Source organism: Balaenoptera borealis, assembly GCF_965194805.1.
Source record: "Balaenoptera borealis genome assembly, chromosome: 6".
NCBI lineage: Eukaryota > Metazoa > Chordata > Mammalia > Artiodactyla > Balaenopteridae > Balaenoptera > Balaenoptera borealis.
This window is the reverse complement of record NC_138863.1, coordinates 32,044,964-32,065,273: the sequence shown is the minus strand read 5'-3', so window position 1 is coordinate 32,065,273 and position 20,310 is coordinate 32,044,964. Positions and strand designations below refer to the sequence as shown.

The 20,310-nt window shown below is 40.1% G+C and overlaps 1 protein-coding gene and 1 long non-coding RNA gene across 2 annotated transcripts in view; both read left to right on the top strand.

Annotated features, from left to right (window-relative positions):
- LOC309631132 overlaps positions 1-20,310 on the top strand; it is a 372,959-nt gene that overhangs the window by 53,640 nt on the left and 299,009 nt on the right. The window lies entirely within an intron of this gene.
- Positions 1,136-20,310, top strand: part of CD28 (CD28 molecule) — a 49,257-nt gene continuing 30,082 nt past the window's right edge. Inside the window, exon 1 of the mRNA XM_082397211.1 lies at positions 1,136-8,072. Coding sequence (XP_082253337.1) covers positions 7,922-8,072 — 151 coding nt within the window. The 5' untranslated portion in view covers positions 1,136-7,921. The remainder of the gene's footprint in view (positions 8,073-20,310) is intronic.

The following is a 20,310-nucleotide window of genomic DNA, read 5'->3' as shown; positions in this document are numbered from 1 at the left end:
TTCCCCCAGCAAGCCATGCACCATAGGCTTTTGCAAATAGTGTATACTTTGCCTGGAAGGGAAGTCACATTCTTCCCCTTTGCTGCTCTGTCCAATTTTGCTTAGCCTCCATGTCATAGCATCTCTTCCCTGAAAGCCTCTCCTGGTAAGTTAGGGGCTTCTTCCTCAGTATTTTTCCGGACTTGAGTTCCCTGGGAACATGGGTACCACTTTCCTCTCCCCTGGCTCCCCAGGGTGTAGAACAAAGCCTTCCCTATTGTTGGCCCTGAATCCAGGTTTCTTGGAAGAATGAGTGCATTTTCAAGGTCATTCTAGATGTTCCTACTCTTGTTTGTTCTGCTTTGAAGCCCTCTAAACAATTCCAATTTTTCTAGAAAAGTCCTTTGTAACAATTTGGGATAGCAAAGCTGGGCACATTTCATACAATGAGCAACAGCATGAAAAAGCAGAGTACATTAGATTCCTGACATGCATGAGATTTCCCCATGTTTCCAGTGTTGATTCTAGCCTCTCAGTGAAGAGAATGATGAGGTTTTAGTCACCCCAATTCTAAGCAGCCTATAATACAACAGAAGCTAAATGCTGTGAGAACAAGTTCAGTCTGGAATTTTCCTTAAGATCATGTATAAAAGACATCATATGTACCGTGGTGTTAATGGATGTCTCTGGATGGATTTTTAGACAAATCCTAGATTTGTCCAGAACTTGCCTTGGGCCATAGCCTCTGTATTCTTGCTCCTTACTCTTACTACTGGGCTTTTGTAACATTCCAATTACAGCTTTTTTTAAAAAAATAGATTTATTTATTTATTTATTTTGGGCTGCGTTGGGGCTTTGTTGCTGCGCACGGGCTTTTCTCTAGTTGCAGTGAGCAGGGGCTACTCTTCCTTGCGATCTGCGGGCTTCTCATTGTGGTGGCTTCTCTTGTTGAGGAGCACGGGCTCTAGGTGCACGGGCTTCAGTAGTTGTGGCACGCGGGCTCTAGATCGCAGGCTCAGTAGTTGTGGCTCACGGGCTTAGTTACTCCACGGCACGTGGGATCTTCCCGGACCAGGGCTTGAACCCGTGTCCCCTGCATTGGCAGGTGGATATTAACCACTGCACCAACAGGGAAGTCCAAGGCTTTTTTTTTTTTTTTCTCCTCAACTTCCTTTTTTTCCCCTCCAATATTTCTAGAAGAAAACACAAAATCTTCAATCTTATTGCCTGTACACACAGGAGGTTAGCAAAGGTTTTCAGTGTGTGTGTGTGTGTGTGTGTGTGTGTGTGTATTAAGATATGGAAGTACAGAAAGAAAGAAAAGTACTGCTTTTTTCCAAAACTTAAAGGAAAAATTAAGGCTTTAAAATTTGGGATGCTTCTAACTTTGTACTATATCTGGCATATAGCAAATGCTTAAAAAATTTTAGGTACAATTCTATTTATAATTATTAATATTACTCTTAGTAAGCATAGGATCCAGTACTTGAAAGCAGGCTGTCTTTATAATAAAGCAAGTGTGGGGAATATACTCTCCTGGCCCTACATTCTCCATAGGAAGTGGAGATTGTATATATTATCTGGAGTTCACCCAAGCTACTTTTGGGACAAACAGGATCATGTGTTCCGAACAGAGGTCAACAGCTGTTACTCCTCTGTGGCATTCCAGAGATGGGGACAGATGTATTCAGATTGACCTTCCTTATTCAATGAGTGTGGGAATGGTTGGAAAGGGTAGTGGGGAGGAAGACACAAGAAGGGGGAGGGTGGGAAGGTTCCCATGGGCGCCCAGTAACACGAGAGACCATTGAAAGCAATGTTGAAGTTAACAGTCCTATTTCCTGTAGGTTCTGTGCTAAAAAACATGTGAGGGGACGAAGGCCCTTACATTTTTTCCAAAAGGAGGAAAGCCAGGCATGATGGTTTTCCCAAGGCCTGGACAAGATTGTACTTCCTGAAGAGGTCAGAGGTTGCCTCCTTACCATTCCACCAATTGCAAAGCCGGGTTATAGAAGAAGGTCAAATCAGGTTCAAGACAAGCTGTGGAGTGAAAGACATTCCTTACTTTGCCCTCCCAACCTCAGTCATGTTTAATTAACATTCCTCTTTCTAGAAAATATCCAAAATGTCCCAGAGGCTTCCAAAACCTAAAAACTCAGCCAACTCAGGGCCCTTGGTACCTTTGTTTAATGCCGACAATAAGGCAGGGGGTGGTCTTCTATGAGACTGAAGGAATGTGGCTCCATGAGACCATTAGATTTCCAGAATAATAGGACTGGAGAGCAGCACAGTAGACTTCTTTGATTACAACATCTTTGGGTCCTAAGACTGTCCCTTGTCACACTGTCCTAATGGTTTCGCCCAAGTCTGATTGGCAATAGTCTCTCTCAAACTTTAACGACAGTGATCGAGGTTTTCTGTATCTACCACTCCCCTTCTGCTTTTTTTCAGATTACCAAGTGGATGAACTTGTTGTCATAGAACCGTCCTAAAGCTCAGATCAGCATTGTCCGGGCTCATGATGTATCCTTGCTGACAGCACACAAATTCCTGGTCTCGTCAGGATTCATTCCTCTAGGATGATGTCAGGAATACACACAATTTGTTTTTTCCTCTTGACTGGGTCTCCATGAATATAGGGTCAGCAGGGGAGTATGAGAATCCCATACTCCTGACTGAGGAAGACTTTGCAAGTCCTATGGAATTCTTGCTGAATTTTTATGAAGTTGGTGCTGAATCACAGATGTGTCTATCAAGAGGATACATGCCTCTTTAGAAACAATGCTCCTACCCACTGCACTATCAGTCACAGATGCAAGCTGTTGGTTGATTTGATTGGGATGGTGTCTACTTCTCCCATGACGTTCGACTCTAGTTTAAATCCCTGCTTTGCTACTTACTGTGTGATTGTGGGTAGATTACTCAACCTCTCTAAGCTTCTGTTTCCTTACCTATAAAATGGAGATATTAATAGTAGCAACCTCCTATGGTTGTTGCGGAGATTGAAGGAGATAATGCATGCCTGATGCTTAGCACACACCTGCTAGCTGGCAGCCCCCCAGGAAATGTTAGCAACTGCTTTTACCATATGGAGAGATAGGCCTGCCTCTGTTAGTGGTCAAAAGATTTTTAGGTAATTGTTTTAAGCTACTTTTCACCATATTTTTTCATGTAATCCTTGGTAAAGCCTCCCAGATTGTTCCTGCAAATATGCCTTTCTGTAATATTTCTTTACTTGGTGGGATTAGTCAATCAGTACGGCAGTTATTTCTTGTTTTTTGTTTTTTTTAGTGGTAGCCTAATTTTTTTCAGGCTTTGGTCCTGCTGGCTTGTGATAATATGCATGACTTTTTAGACTTCATTTTTGTCTATTTTTTGAATAAGATTTTCATACAAACACTTGGGGTAGAATCAAAGCTCAAAGGGAGAATCTAAGGCCTCATTATTTTCCCACAATCGCCATGTGAGCATTTGAACCTCTGTGAGACAGAGGTTTGGGAAAACTTAGAAACTAAAATGAAAGGCAAGCTTCTAGCTGGAATTTAGATCAAAGAAGATATTATCCTGGTAGGCTTGCTCTATATGAGTTAGAGATTGCTGAGGGTTTCCCACTGACTAGCTTAGCCACTCTGATTCTTGAAGACTCTTCAGTGATACTTTGTAGTTAATACTGGTTTGTGTTATTATTAAAGGATTGCCCGGCAAGGAGGAATACTGGGCTAATTTCTAAAATGATTCTAATGGCACTCTTGCTATGAAGTAAAATCAATCCACAGAAATAGATGGAACACATATTCAATGGTCTATTTTGGTTGATCCAACAAACATTTATTCAGCCCCTTACAATAAGAATGACGTGGAGATTCATTAAATCTTATGGGGGAGATTCACACATTGTGTGACATGTGAACAACTTATTGAGTGAGGCATTTTGATCCCCATTTTACACACTAGGAGTTGACATTATGACTTTCTAAGATTATATGGCTACAAGGTGACCCAACTGGGATTTGACTCCTAAGCCCATGGGACTTCAAGTCCTGTGCTTTTAGCCACTGGAATTCCCAAATGTGTGATTTTTCCCCCCACATCAGCTGGGTGTCCTACAATTCAATTCAGTTCTGACACTATTTACCTGGAGTTAGTGTCAGATCCCACAGGTTAAGGGCTCAGTCCCATAAGACCGCCCCCATTTCAGAAGCCAACTGCATGTCCCAGGTTATCACTTGTATTTCTGACCAACTGGCTACAAGTTGGATTCCCACAACCCCCTCCTCAGGTTCAATAATTTGCTAGAGTGGCTCACAGAACTCAGGAAAACACTTAGACTTACCAGTTTATTATGCAATAAAGGAAATGATAAATGAACAGCCAGATGAAGAGGTATGTAGGGTGAGTTCTAGATTCCAAGTGCAGGAGCTTCTGTCCCTGTGAAACTGGGGTGCACTACCCTCCCAGCTTGTGATGTGTTCATCAACCCAGAAACTCCCTAAAACCTGTAGTTCAGGGATTTTTATGAAGTTTTCATCACTTAGGCATGATTAATTTTTAACTCAATCTCCTTCCCTTCTCTCCTCCCTGGAGAATAGGGGGTGAAGATAAAAGTTCTAAACTTCTAATAATGGCTTGATCTTTCTGTGGCCAGCTCCCATCCTAAAGCTCTCCAGGAGCCCACCAAGAGTCCCTTCGTTAGGACAAAAAAAAAAAATGTTCCCGTCACACAGGAAATTCCAAGGGATTTAGGAGCTCTGTGTCAGGAACTGGGGTCAAAACCCAACTATTAAAACAAAAGATACTCCTAGCATCTTTATTGATTAGGGAATTTCACAGGTTTTAGGAGCTCTTGCTAGGAGCCAAGGATGAAGACCAAAATACATATTTCTTAATATATCACAAAAAAGAGTTTTTTTCTTTTTCTTTTTCTTTTTTAAGGCTCTTACCGCTAGGCTTAATTCCTATTATGTTTCAAACAGCCTATAGAATTTGGTCATGTGTATTATATTTTTCTCTGACGAGCCATGTATTATAGGTGGGACTTCAGTATACGTGTTGATTTATTAAGGTCATTTGTTTCATCACAGAGCATCTGTCCTTGACTTTCAAGAGCACGTGTGGATTTAAGGAATCTGGAATTTCTCCAGAAAAATACAGGTGGGTTTTTATGAAACAGTTTGATTAAGTCTGCCCAGTGTCCTCTTGGGCCACTACCCCCTTTCCTCTCTACCCCCTGGTCACTCAGGCTCTAATAAGACATAGTGTTAAATGACTTGTACCAGAAAGGTAATGTACATTCCCTATCCTTTTGTCCTGAAGGAATTTACAATCCTAGAGAGGGTTGACAGTAGGGAGGCAGTCTAGTGCTGTGATTATGGCTTGGTAGTTCAAGTTAGAAAGGTGTACGTTCTAATCCTGGCTCCACTGCTTCCTGAGACTTCTTAACCTTCCCTCGGGATCAGTCTTCTTATCTGTAAAATGGGGATAATAATAGCATGTTTCTTACAGGTTGTGTGAGTATTCAATGAGATCAGGCATGTAAAGTGTTTGGTTCATAACTGTTATTATTATAGGAAATGTAGGAGGGTCTCAGTACTCCATGCATTGATGGATTTAAGGTCCCTTATTTCATCTCTATCATTTCTACTTCTTAGTATAAGTGAATGTCATTGAATTTCAAGAGCAAATGTGAAAGGACTCTAATGAAATGATTTGTTTCTTTAGTGTGCAAAAAAAGGAAGGCAAAGGCCAAAGTTTGTGTTTCTTTTTATTCTAAAGAGTGAAAACCAAATACGGTTAGTCAATTAATAAAATCAAGTATACTTAATTATTGTTTATGGGTTTGTGTAAATCAAGTAACCTCTCTTGTCTTCAGCATCCTCATTGGCAAAATAAAGGAGCTGGACCAGATAATTGCACTCATTCTTTCCAGCTAATGTTGATTCAATTAAGCATTACCATATGCATATTATTAACTACACGCTACATGCTTGAAGCATATTTCTTTTATATGCTTCACAGCAGCTATTAATTTGCTCCTTAACCTTTTGTTATAAATCAGAGGAAATTTGGGGGAGTCTTTGTTTCTACTGTACATATTCTTCATCTCTATGATGAATTTCAGAGTCTCTTGTTCTAGATCTGGGTGGTCTGGGGACTCCTGAATAAGGGTAACCTTTTAGAGAAGGGCACACTGCTTTCTATAAATTGTCCTTAGAAAGACATCGGGCCCTGGGTAAGATATAACTTCCCCTATATCTTAGAGAGTCAGAGCTAGGAATACTGGGTCAAATTCTAGAAGTGAATCTTCTCTCGGACTGGAGACATGACTTCATCATTTACCTTTAGTTCAGAAGTGTAAGTGAACCATAGCCAAGGACAAATTGCTCCAAAGGGCAGAGAGATATATTGGTATGGGTGGGGGGTCACAAAGACTGTGTTTGTGAGAACATTGAAATATGGACAAAGAGGGTCTATTAGGAGGGGGAAATACTTTTGATCCGTCATTTATCAGACAAAGAGGGAGGGACATGAAGCCTTCTTTCACTTCAGCTAAATCATGATAGATGTTCAATGTAGCATTTGAAAACAGCAAAAATTTGGTGACAACACCAGGGGATTGTTAGACAACTTATGAGGTGATTATAGGATGAAATATTATGCATCAATTTCAAATGATGTTTATAAAGAATACTTACAGGTCATGGAAAAATATTCAAGGTATAACAGATAATAGTATAGATCAGTTGAAAATGATACATAAAACCTCATATTAAATATGTAAAAATCTTAATAGGAAAACACATGGAAGGTAATGGACCAGAAGGTTAACAGTGTTTATATCAGAGCAATAAGATCATGGGTAAGTTTTGTTTTATTGATTATTTTTGACATTTAAAAAAGTAAAATGTATCTTTTTTCTAAATTTTCTATATGTAATATGTCCTACTTTTATAGTCAGAATAAAAATCAATACAAATTGTGTTTTTTAAAAAAAATTACATACACAAACGCCAAACTAGGATAATCATATAAAGCTTAGGTTTTTCAGGAAAGCAGAAAAAAGTTACTGGAAAGTTTTTGAGAAAGTCATTGAGTACAAGATCCTGACCCAGGTGCCAGAAGAGGAGAGTGGAGCTGGCCACACCAGGGGGATGACCCTAAATGCAGAAGTCTTGGCCAGAGGGCAAGGTCACCAGCCTTGGGGAGGCTGATACGGAGCCTCCTTTCACGCCTGTCACTTAGCCTTGAATGCTTCCTCGAGGGACGTGGATACCATGAGGTACCGATGGGCTTTTGCTTACCTTACTGTCCTCCTAAGGACATGTGATACTTTTGACTCTCCCTTTGCTTAGGGAACCTCCTCCAGATAGTCAGTAGGCGGGGTGCTTGCAAATGTGTTTCTCAAAGTTCCTAGAAGTGAGATGGGAAAGGCTTGGCATAAACTAAGCAGTGTGTGTGCTAAATGCTCCATGGGGCCATTTCATCCAACACAAACATTCAATTCCTAATGTTCATAACTCCTTTCAACACTGATAAATATTTCTCAAATCCTCAATATAATTCTTATTGGTGCCTTTTGGACACAGTCTATCTCCATCCTATGAAAATCTCTCCCCTTTCAGAACACCTTGTTTTTCTACCCTTACATTCCTGCTGGATTTCAAGCACCCGTTTCTCACAGCCCTGACACCCGTCCACTGAGAATGATTTCCATGAGCCCATCATAGAGTGACTGACATTGTCTCTCAGTGACAAGAAAAGACTTGCCTTGAAAAGAAGAGGAAAAGTCAAAAGTCATCAAAACAATGCCATATCCTGTGTGAAATGTTGCAGTCACAAAAGTTTGAGGTTTGAGTCCCTTGATCATGTGCCCTGAGGGAAGTAAGTGGTTTGAGTGCCTTAATCATGTGCCCTGAGAGAAGTAAGTCGGTGGTGGTGGCTGCGGATGACGAGTCAGGTTGCTCAGGTGCGTCTCCAGCTCACCTCACACTTGGGCTTCTCAGGGAGGAGGGGGCGGGAGCCCTGGCCCACCGTTAGCACGATGATCCTCAGGCTGGTCCTGGCTCTCAACTTCTTCCCCTCAATTCAAGTAGCAGGTAAACAATTTTGATTTCTTTCCTCCCCCAACGTTTTCTTTTGCGGTCTTTGGTTCATTTTCAAATTTCAAAGAACTCATGAAATTTGGACATTTGAAGTGTAGTTTTTGCTATGAATGGCAACCTGTTATTTAGAAACTCACTGATTCTCTGACTACAGCCAGCAAAATATTTTAACGAACTGCCTTGGGAATGAAATCAGATTTATTTAGCTATCAGTTGATAGTGTCCCAAGAATTGTTAGCTTTTGTCTATACATATATATTTTGAAATGTAAGAAAATTGCTGTAAGCAGGTTGGTTCTGAAAGCTCTGGACTTGGACTGCCTGGATTCACAGCGCAGATCCATTTCTTGCTAGCTGAGCTTAGGCTAGTGTTTAAACTCTCTAAGCCTCAGTTTCCTTGCCTGTTAAATGGGGATGATAATAACCTCATCTCAAGGTCATTGTGAGGATAAAAAGGAAACAATCCATGTGAAATGTTTAGCACAGTCAGTGCTTGGCTAGCAAGATAAATGTTGGTTGTAATTACCATGTCTACCTGAACTGAATGAGTGCCAGAATGAATTCTGGAGTTGTCACAGAAGCTGGTACAATACAGATGCTAATAAATTAGTTTTTTTTTTTTTTAACAGTTGGCTGAAATCTGTTTTCTTAGGTTGAAATTCTTTTACGTTTCCAGTGGTGATGGGGTGAGACTAAAAAACTTGACACTATCACAGTTAACCGCATTTCAGATGAAGAGATGGGGGTAGGAATGTTAATTTGGCTAAGGATATACATATAGGAGTTATTGGAACCAGGGTCTGAACTACTTTAGTCTGACTCTAGAGCCTGTGCTACTCCACCTAACATGATGTGCTTTATAATCTCTTAGCTCCAGATATGTCCAAGGTTAAATCATCTTTGGAAAATTACAATTTCAAAAGGAAAGAGTTTGTTGCTTATGTGGGCTGGAGTCAGATGTTTGTTCAACTTGTTCTCAGAGTTAGAAAAGTGTCCCACTTGACTCAAAAATTGGACTGATATGGGTTAATCGGCATATTGAAATAAGGATAGTTATTTTTCCCTTGAAGATACATTGAAAAGCCAGTATCTTCCATTTTCTTTCTCACTTATTTTGGTAGTGTGGGGACTGCATGATTTTTTGTTGTTCTTAAATATCATGTTCATGACCTCCAAAGAATATAATTACCCAACCAGCACAAGTACGCTAGTTACATATATACCCATCCATTTTGTTGTCTGAGGTGCCAGTAAGCACGTTTACAAATTGAGTGTATTTATAAAAGGTGTTGATATAATAAAAGACATGAACAGGTGATGAGATAGGTTATGCTCCAATAGCTGGTACCCAGCATTGAGAATTACCAAGTAGAGTTTAAAAGAATCTTCAACATCGATTTAAAAAAACTTTGTTTTTAAGGGATCTCTAAAATTTATTTTTAAAGAGTATTTAAAATTTCTTAATTTATTAGGCAGTAAAGAATGGGCAGAAAAGAGAGAGAAGCCTCACTCTGACAGAAAATTTTAAAATTGGTAATTGTACACAAAATATTTTTCTTTGTGGAGAGCCATTCATCATCATTTCATTCACACTCCTTTGAAGATATTTTTTGTAAGACTCAAAGCTTTATATTCTTCCTTTAGAACATTTATTAAAAGGGGATAGCTAGAAAAGCAGTGAAGAGTTCATACACATGGAAACTGTTTTTGACTTTGAGGTACTTCTACTTTTCAAATGCCAACTCACCCCCATAAAAACTTTTAAGATTTGACGCTGAGTGGCCATCTAATGAAGTAGGAAAGAGGTAGAGAAGGCACTTTCAAAATGTCTCTTCCAGTAAGAAAACTTATGAGAAAAAATAATTACAACGTACAAAAATGTCTAATGATCCATTCTAATCAGTGGTGCAAAATCTTCCATGTGTTTTTTGTTTCTGTCTTTACCCTACATGAAGAAGTTACAGTTAAGGAAATTTGCTGGTCAAAGTGTACTTGTCCTCCCTAAGATTGTGAGAGACTACTTCTATGTCTGTGTTGAGATATGTGTGTGTGTGTGTGTGTGTGTGTGTGTGTGTGTGTGTGTGTGTATGAAGAAGAGTTTTCCCCCGACTAATTTAATAATTCCAACTCATTGCCTCACAGCATAGCTTAAAATACTTATTCTATGAAGTATTTTAAACCTAACCTGATGCTCCATGATTAATAACACTATAGAAAGATCTTTATGGCTAAATTAAAGAAGTATGACTTAGGAAGCATGAGAAAACCTTAACTTACACAGTTTCTTTACTAACATGATGTGTTTTCTACCAGATAATTGTGCAATTGAGATCCACAATAGAGGATTTTGTTGGATTTTGGAATATGAATCCAGCTTAGAACTTCAGGCCTTTGAAAGGGAATCAATTCGTGGTTGATGATAGAAGTGTGCCTATAATATATAACATTGTTCATAGGTTTTTCAGCCAATATTGGTTATTTTTCAGCAAGCTAATCATCCATGATGAAGGCAAAAATCAGGACAACACAATTTTTTTTTTTTCACGAGAGCATTTCTTTTCATTTCTTCCCAAACCCTAGCAAAGAAACTGTCAAAAGCGGCCAATTCGAACACGACTGGTTTCTCCAGTGCTGCTGCATTCCCCCCCAGCACTTCTTTTTCTGAGAGAGGCACAGAAAGCAGGAAAATGATTGGTATTTAATAAAAAACCATCAGCAAAGCAAGGTAATTAAAGACCTTATTTTTAGTTCAGCAAATGACCCCTCTGAGGTAGTTGTACACAAAAAGAACCATTTACCTCTCTCAGGAAAGTGCTGCTCCAAGGCAGGGCTTGGGGAAGTAAGGTAGAAAGATGGACATAGAAAATGCAATGTAACCAGCAGCTTGCTGTCTCTACATGACACCCCACACACAGTAGCCAGTTCTTCTGACTGTTAAAAAATTGACTGGGTGTTTTGTCAGTTCCAGTAAACTTGATGGACATTTCAAAAGTGTAGCCATTGCTTAAGAATTGGTTTTACTCTGCTTTCACACCCTAAGATACTTTTTTTTTTTAAAGGCAACCATCCAGAAAGAACTTTTACAGCAAGGAATGTAAAATTAATACCAATATATCAATACCAGGAAATAGAATGAGTCATTTTCACAGATAGATTAGAAAAAGAAATGAATCTGTGATCATTACTCTGAATCTCTCACATTCAAACCTTTACTATGGGGGGTGGGGGAGGATCTCGCCGCCTTTCCTTTAAACATAAACCATCCTCCTTTTTAATACCCTTACTCTATTTTCATGAGTATCAAAATGCCATGTGACTACCATTCACCTTTTATCATGGGTGGCTATCTTCCTCCAAGTATTTCCTGCATGCAGTGTGTTGACATTTACAAAATGAAAATTATTAGGCCACCAACATCCCAGAAGAAAATTCCGTTTGTGGTTTATCATCTCTAAAACAATAGCTCTTTATTAACGCATATAGGCATTGATAAGGATACACGGTTCATTGCAGACTTTCTTGTCTGAAAATCAGAGGGCAGGCCTTCCTTCAGAGCACAGTTATTTATCCTTTTTCCTTTTCATCTTGGTTAAAGTTTTGTTTGCCTTTTTCTTCAAGACATTTCTTATTTATAAAGCTTCACAGAGGCTGGGACTTTTCTTCTCAGTAGATAGTTTAGCTGAACTTCAGGAAAAAAATGATATCTGGGTGGCTTTGTGACAGACTGAAGGGGTATCTGGTTTTCTAAGACTTGTTGAGGAATCTATGTCTCTTTTATGTTAATTTCTTTGACCCTTTTTGGTCAATGACATGATGTTGTCATCAAAAAATGTACCCAGAACTTTCGGTCTGAGAATGGTTGCATGAGAATTGGTCCCAGAAGCCGGAGGGAAGGTAACCCAAGCCCTACGGAAAGTAGGTGTCTGATTTCTTGCTTATTACTCTCATTTTAATGACTCTCAACACTAGAAGAGAGGTGTCCTGGATGGGTTCGAGGGCTACTCAGCCCTTTATTAGAGGATGTGAAAAAGAGAGTTTAGACTTCTTGGGCCTTAGGATTTCAATGCTGATTTAATAGGCATCTTAATTTAGTCTGTGTGTGACCATTCAGGTTATGTGAGTTTATATTTTCACTGTTGGAAGACAAACGCATGGTGGTGGTGAATTTCTTACTTAACTCTGAGCTGCAACTTTATCTCTGCATCACCATTACCGTCATCTTTTTCATTTGTCATCATCTTTATTATCTTGGGGACTCTGGTTGCCAAGGTAACCAGGTTAATGGTTCCTGATGGTGTCATAAGAGTCACCCACTCACAGTTCACTCTGACCTCTAATCTACTTGTGAGCCCCTTTCTGCAGTATCTGAGTCACCTCTCTGGCTCACAATCCACCACTTAACGTATTGATTATAACAGTAACTCCTGGTCATTACCCATTCTCTCACACAAGAATCTAAATTATTGACATGTCTTACATTTTTAACAATGACATGGATTCCCCTGTTAAGGACTTAGGTGGGTGTTTCTTTTTTTTAAACTTGAGAAGATAGAGGGCTGTGCCTTTCATTTCTTAGGGATACTTGACATGTGATAAAGTGTCAGAACATCACTGTGGCTGTGTTTGCAGCTTCCATGTGACCTGAGGACTTGTGTTGAAATTCAACAGTACTAATAATAAGCGTACATAATTTAAGACCAGCTTCAGCAATGTTGAGTCCAGGAGCGTTCCATTTCCAATTAACAGACTCTATCCCATAGAAGGTGGATGAGAATGGGCACATAGGAGGAGAAGAATGTCTCCTCCCACCGTGAGGCTCCTGTGGGGACTAAAACAGGGTGTTAGTAAGTTACTGTTCTCTAAAGTTGCTGCTCCTTCTTATGCTTTGGGAAGACAGATCTTCTTTCATGTGCTCATTCCATAGGTATTTATTAACATCTTGTACGTGCTATTTTAGGTTCTGTGACTGATACAAAAACCCAGTTTGAGCTACAATGAAGTTAAAAATGAGAACTGTGAAACCTTTCCAGAATTTTTTTTCTCTTTCAATTTAGGACCACTGTGAATGATTTCCTATCCATGCTAATTTATTTTATGGAAAACAGTGATAAGCCAAAGCATCCACAGAACTGTTGAATTCAACCACAGACATTTTTTAGAGATGGGAGGGAACTTAGACATCTCTCAATTTATAGAAGAGGAAGTTGTGTTGATGGTTCCTCGAAGATGCTAATAGAAAGATGACATTGCAATGTTTCCTGGCATTTTGGGATGCTTTTAGTCTGGACCCATTTTACTTATCCGATATATCTCCTTTTATACCCTAATACAAGATCCTTAACCTCAATACTGAGGGTTTCTTCAATGTCTCACACACCTGCACTCCATGTTTATGACCTTTCTGATGCTGTTTCCCTTTTGGAATTCCCTCTCCCTTTCCACACATCCAAATCCTACTTGACTTTCACTTTATGTCTTTAGTGCAAGATCCATCTCCCTGAGGAAGCTTTCCCTGGGTATTCAGCCTTTATTACGGTTTTATAAGAGGAGCCCCAATGGGAGTGTAACACAATCTAACAAATATTTATTAAACCTCTGTTATATTTTAGTCTCTATTGGGATCTGAAGGAATATAAAAAGAGGAAAAGAAATATAAAGACTTCATTAGCACACAAGAACTGCTTGTGTAATTAATCAAGTTCTCTGTGCTTTTACGGACTTCAGATCTAGTTGAGAAGACTATATGTGACAGGATATAACAGCTGGAAACAGATAAATGAAACTTGGCAGTTTCCTACCTCATCATGCTATTTGATGCCTTAATGGCTTTGCATATATTATTCTTGTAATCTGTTATGTCCCCTAGTCCTCTCATCTGAAGAAGTCTTCTCTGAGACCCTACATGGCAAAGTGAGGGACTTCTTTCCTCATCAGGGTTCCTAAAATTATTATTGTGTGTTGATACATCTGTTTTTTCCCCCTAGACTGTGAGCTCCTTGCAGGCAGGATCATGTCATATCCATCCTTATAACCTCGGTACTATGTACAGTGCAGGAATCATTGTAGGTGTTGGACAAATATTTGTTGAAGGAAATGAATGAATTAGTACTAAAATGAGCCAGCATAAAATAAATAGTAAGCTTTTATGGAAAGCTGGGAATTAAGCTGGACTTTAAAGCTAGATAGGATGTGAATGCATAATGTTATTAATAATAATTGCCAGCTAATATTTATTTTGCTCTTATAATGTGCCAGACACTGTTCTATGTGGCTTTCTCTGTATTAAATCATTTATTCTTTCCTTAAATCCTTTGAGGTAGTTACTATGATTATCTTGTCTATAAGATGGGAAAACTGAGGCATGAAGCAGATAGAACAACTTGCCTGTGGTCACACAGTTAGTAAGTGAGCCAATCCATACATGCTTGCTCCAGGGTTCATCTTCTTACCAAAGCCATGTTGCCACAGGAAGGAGAAGAAATGCAAATGAAGAAATTAAACCAGGAATATCATTGCATGTTCTTGGAACAGTTGACCAGTCTGAATGTATAGAGGCTTGGAGAGGCAGGGTAGAGTCAGGTCCAACAAAGGATTGAAAACTGATAATAGAAATTCAAACTTCATTTTCAAGATATTGGGAAACAGCTGAAAGTTTGTGGAAGCAGGATGGTCTAGAGTGTATGGAGACTAGGGACCAGGAGATCATGTTAGAACACTTTGTCACTTTGTCAGGAAGAGGGTCATAGGATTTGGGTGGCAAAGGTGGGAATAGAAAGGAGTGACTATTCTGAGAGATGTTTTGAAAGTAGAAACGTCAGGACTTAGTGCCTGGTTTGTGAAAGAGAGGGAGGGATAAAGAATGATGCCAAGATTTTTGGCTTAAGAGGAATGGTGGTGTCTCTGCCTGAAATCAAGATGTTGTATAACTGAGTTCTGGAGGAAACTAGTGTTTAACTTTAGACACACTGAGTCTGAAGTAAGGACTTGAGGTATCAGAAAGATGTCTGGTACAAAGCTGAAGACATGGGAACTGGGTAAGAATAAAATATTTAGGCATCCTCAACTTTGGCATAAAATTGAAGCCATGGATATGAATAGCTAATAGAAAGGAGAGGGTATAACTGTAGAAAAGCAGAGTGTTGAACGGAGTCTGGAAAATAGGCCTGGTTTGGAGTCAGCTGAAGAGCAGGATGAGCTAGTGAAGGAGACAGAGAACGTGTTTGGGGAGGGAAAAGGGGAATGAGGCTCGTGGAATGTCACTAGAGCCAGAAGCGGAAAGAGTTTCCAAAGAGACAGTGGTCAATGGCATTGACTGCATAAGGGAAGGAGAAGTGAGTAATGACTTGGAAAGGCCATTGGTTTTGGCTAAAAGGAGGCCATTTGGGGCTTCGGAGTTTAGGCAAGTGATGGGGAAGGAAGATAACACTTCAAAGGTTTAAGAAAAGGTGGAGGGGGACAAAATTGAGAGAGTGAAAAGGAGAGGAAATTGCCAGATAAAGTGAAGACAATCAGGAACTTATAACACTTATAATGTTTACCACGGTATTTTGTACATAGTAGGTGTGTAATGAATGTTTGCAACTGAGTGACTTAATTATATTCGACAGGTGGAAGGAGCCTAGTGTTGGTTTTGAGTGTGTTGCATGGGTGGAGGAGAGAGAGGGCTATTAGGAAAGACAAGAGGAAGAGGGAGAGAAAAACAAGAGGACGGAGGCAGTTTTCTTGAGGAGATGGGGATGGAGATTTGGAGAATGGGAGTATTAGCGAGAGGAGGACAAATGTCTAAGAAGAACAGGAGGAAGGGAAGAGATTTATAGGGGTAGAGACGTGTTAGGATGAAGCCAGCGTAGATGAGTGGTTCCATACTGGCAATATATATATATATATATATATATATATATATATATATATATGTTTGATTCTCTCAAGACAGGTCATAGTGTTAAACCTGTCTCAACAAGGGCCACTGGGATAGTATATACCTCGACTTTGAAGAGTTAACCTGTTTGTATTGTAAATTTGCTTGAGTCTTCAAAACTGCACACTGTGGCTGGGCTTGGCCTCAGCTCATGGCTGTGACAACAGGGTCACAAGGTTCAGACCAAGCCTGCCCAGCATCACAGGCAGGGCTCCAGTTTCCAGTCAGGGATGTTAATCTTAGCGACTCTCTGTGCTTTTCAGAGAAAGGACATGGTGGCTTGCCCTTGACTTTAGGGAGGCCACGTCTGTTATTCTTTTTCCAAACTCAAAATCTAAAACCCCTGATTTATCAAGGTAAGGGGATGTAATGAAGAGTTTTAGTTTGTTACACTCTGACTTAACTTTTCTAGGCCTTCATTTCCTCATCTGGTATACGAGGGGGTTGGACGAATAGGCATCTCAGGTCTATTTCTGGCTCAAAAATGCTTCTTAAGTGGGATAAAAGCTCTAGCTTTTATCAGCTCTAGCAAGGCAACTCAACTACCCCACCCCTTTGTGGATGCTTTTATGATATGATAGAGAAAATATGAGAACTGCACCCAGCCATCTTGGAAATTGTTTGGAGAGATTGTGAACCAGGATCTTAGACGCTAATGTGCTTAGAAATGACTGCAGAGTTTTGGGGGACAATATTGCCTTTGTTCTCCCCTATCTTCTGACATAATGTTAAAGTTTAACACAGTAATTATTTTCAAACTTCCAGGCCATGATTCTTATGTAGAAGAATCTGAATGTGCTAAGGTGGCCCTAAGCAGACTTTGCAAAGGTATAAGATTTAGGAAGAACGAAACAGACAGGAAAAATATACTGTCGTCTTCTTTACAGAGTTGTTTTGAATGAGGGTTTAGAATGATGGTGGCTCAGGAGGAAAATATGGTTCCCAAATTTGGTTACCAGATTAAAATATGTATTTAGGATATAATATATTAATACATGAGGTCTCTAGATACCTGTGGGTATCTGTTAACTGGATTACTGTCATAATATTTATGTAGAAAGCTATAAAGCCCTGATTACCTGCTATCTGAACTATAGGTAACCTTTTAAGGTAATAAAATTTGATTTTTGGAATGGTCTGGTGGCTTTTGGTATAGGTAGCTCTTTCATGTAAATTAAGGTGCTCTGTCCTGTTGTCCTCTCAGATGGTTCTTCCAGCATTAGGAGCTGAGAGGACAACACAGACCCTTGAGTGGTAGGGCCTGGGTCACATCACACCCAAGTTTATGTTGCCTTGTGTTTAGGAAGTTTTGGTCCTAGAGTGCTCATACCCTGCATAGCTGGGTAGTGTCTCTGAGTGGTAGGGATGGGTTGTAGTGGTTTTTTAGCAGGTTTAATAATAATTGTCACCCTAATACAGATGACATCCCAATGTACATGTCTATCTCTGACTTTCTTGAGCTCTAGTCCGACCCATCAAACTCCTGGACCTTTCCTCCAGGATGCCTTACCTACCCCTCAGACCCAACATATCTAAAACCCAACAGCTTTTTTTCCAAACAGATTTCCTCTCTTCACGTAGCTAATTTTGTTAATAGTCCCTTAGCCAGTCCATGAACTCCACGTCATTTTCATTCCTGTTCACCATCACCAAGCATAACCCAGCACCAACACCTTGTCCATCCTTTCTATCCCAGCTGCTACCTCTGCAGCTCAGGCCCTAGGAGCTCACACTGATGTTACTGGCTCAGCCTCCTGACTGGTCTCTGCCTCAGCCCTGCCCTCGCTCCAAGCAAATGCACGTGCCCCTCTGTGTTCATCTTGCCAAAGTGGTACTTACCATCCCAGTCTCAGCTCAGGTGTTTTCAATGTCTCCCATTGCCTTTCTAGTAAAATCCATGTGCCTTTTTCTTGGCATTATAAAGGTTCTCCATGTTTGGTATCAGCCATCTTCACTTACGTCCCCCCTATGTAAATGGAATGCTCACCTTGTTCCCAATAAGCCCTTACACTAAAGGGCATTTCCTTTACCTTAGCCTGTCTAAATTTACTCGAAAGTTCACGGCCCAGTTAAAGGTCAGTCTGTACAGAAGAAGACTCATCTTGTCTGGAAACAAGGGCTCTTCCGTGTGACTGTCAGTGACCCTCTACAGGGTTCACACACCAAACCTGGTTTTGGAGTGTAGCTAACTGTGAACCTGCTTTAGGACTTCTCCTAGAAGGAAGAGGCTGCAGCTTCTTTTACATCTTCCCATCTCCCAAGAACCTAGTACTATAGGCCCCATTATTTATTTGCTGAGTGAATGCTTGACTTCGTCAAGGCAGAAGTCAGCATACCAGAACAATTTTCTGACACATTGAAATTTCTTTTCAGAAAGAATTCATTGATTGTATTGATAATTTTTCTCTCTCAGTAATTAGTGTCTTAGGTCTAGGTGCTTGGATGGGACTTTTTGCTACTATCTGACCTCTGAGTTACTTTCTGACAGTTGCTTGGAGCACAACAATTTTTTAAAAGGCCAAGGATGATGGTCCTCTACATGACAGTGTTTGCCTGTCTGGAAACACAGATCAAGGCTAAAGGTGGTGCTTAGAGTGGTGCTGGCCAATAGCAACTTCTATTTCTATTATCATCTGTAATCGTATGTACTTGTTTGAACTAAGGTCTCTTTAGATTTTGTTTGAAAGTCACACTTGCTCTTGGTAAGAGTTAATGTGCTTGATATAACTTTCAGGTTGTGCATATGCAATCTTGGGCAGGGCTGGTTGCTTGGCCTGACTGTTTTTCCCTACAGAAGTCATTGCTTCTGTCATGGTGGCCTCCTCAACACAATTCTCTTTTCCTTCTGATTCTGGAACCTCTTCCTCCCCTTGCCCCTTTAGATCTGAGCATGGTTATAAGTCTGCTGCTATGAGCTACAGGTTCTAGTACTATCCCCTGTGGTTCCAAACCACTGCCAAGAGTCTTATTATAAATAAACCCACCTCCTATTGCCCAGTTTTGAGAGTGCCATCTGTTTTCTGCTAAGATCCTGAATGAGACCATGTATACGTATATGGACCATGCTTTTTCAAAGACTTTTTTTTTTTTTTTGGAGAGGCTTTCCTTAAATCTCTATTCCTTGTGAAAATGAGGAGAGTTTCAAGATGACAGTCAACAGGAAACTAGATGAAATGACCACAAAGTTATTTTGAAAACATAATCTGAATTACTTTTTTTTCTTTTTTCCCATTTTGACATGGATTTCAGAGTCTGGAGCCATTCAAAGTTTGATAGCTTTGTTTTTCTCTTTGTTTTCACTGAGGAGGATGGTGAAAGATGCTGTAGTCTGAGTGTCTTGTGTTCCTCTTTCTCGCATTTCTATGAATCCAAGCCACAAGCTAGAGTTACCAGAGCCCAGATGGTTGAGCATGCCTCTCCTCCCAGAAAGCACAGTTCGCCTTACAAGTTCCTGAGCAAACACTGCCTTGGCCTATGGTCAGCCTGCCCCTTATGGAGTCTGCAAAAGGAGGAAGTGCTCAGATGGCCATGTGTTGAAAGGTATCCTGGGCCTGAACAGGAAACGTGCTCAGAGGAAAGTTACGGTAACTTCACCAGTTCTGTGGTCAGGAGGGAGGTGTTCTGTGCCAGGGAAACCAGTGTCACCTTCACAATGTGTTCACAAACATCACAGGGCAAGATGGTTGAAAAGAGAAAGCTTCATTTTCTTTGGTTCCCGCCTAACATGCTAAATTCTGTTCAGTCAGAATTTTAAAAAGGAAGCAACGTGATTAGGATCTTTACAACCTGATGGTTAAACTGCAGAAGAAACTCTGATCATGGTGTGCAGAGATGGAACCCAATAAAGTTCTTAAGAGGTCAATGGACATTGACAAGGTCAAGAGGTCAAAGGGCAATGACATTGCTAAAGAAACGTGTACTCTATCTTTTTTAGGGCTTCCTTAACTTTAGTTAAGGAATGCGGCCTTCAGTCTTGAGTGCTGCGTATTCCACTCTCTGGTTCACCAGCCTCTGTGTGCCATTTGATTTCTCTATGGTGCTATGATAAGGAAAAGGAAAGATGGAATATCGTAAATTAATCATGACAAATAAATGTAATTCACAAAGGCCCTGAAGTTAAGGGTTTGCCCAATGAGGTTTAGACTGAAAGTGATTTTATGCATTGACTAATGTTTGTGTTCAAACTCTTTTGGACACATGGGCAAGCTGAAATGGAATTGCTGCAATGGTGTAATTATTGCGTGTGGATCTGAAATAATTTATAAGAGGCATTTCATGGGACCATATTGTCTGTAGGCTTTATCTGAAATCCATC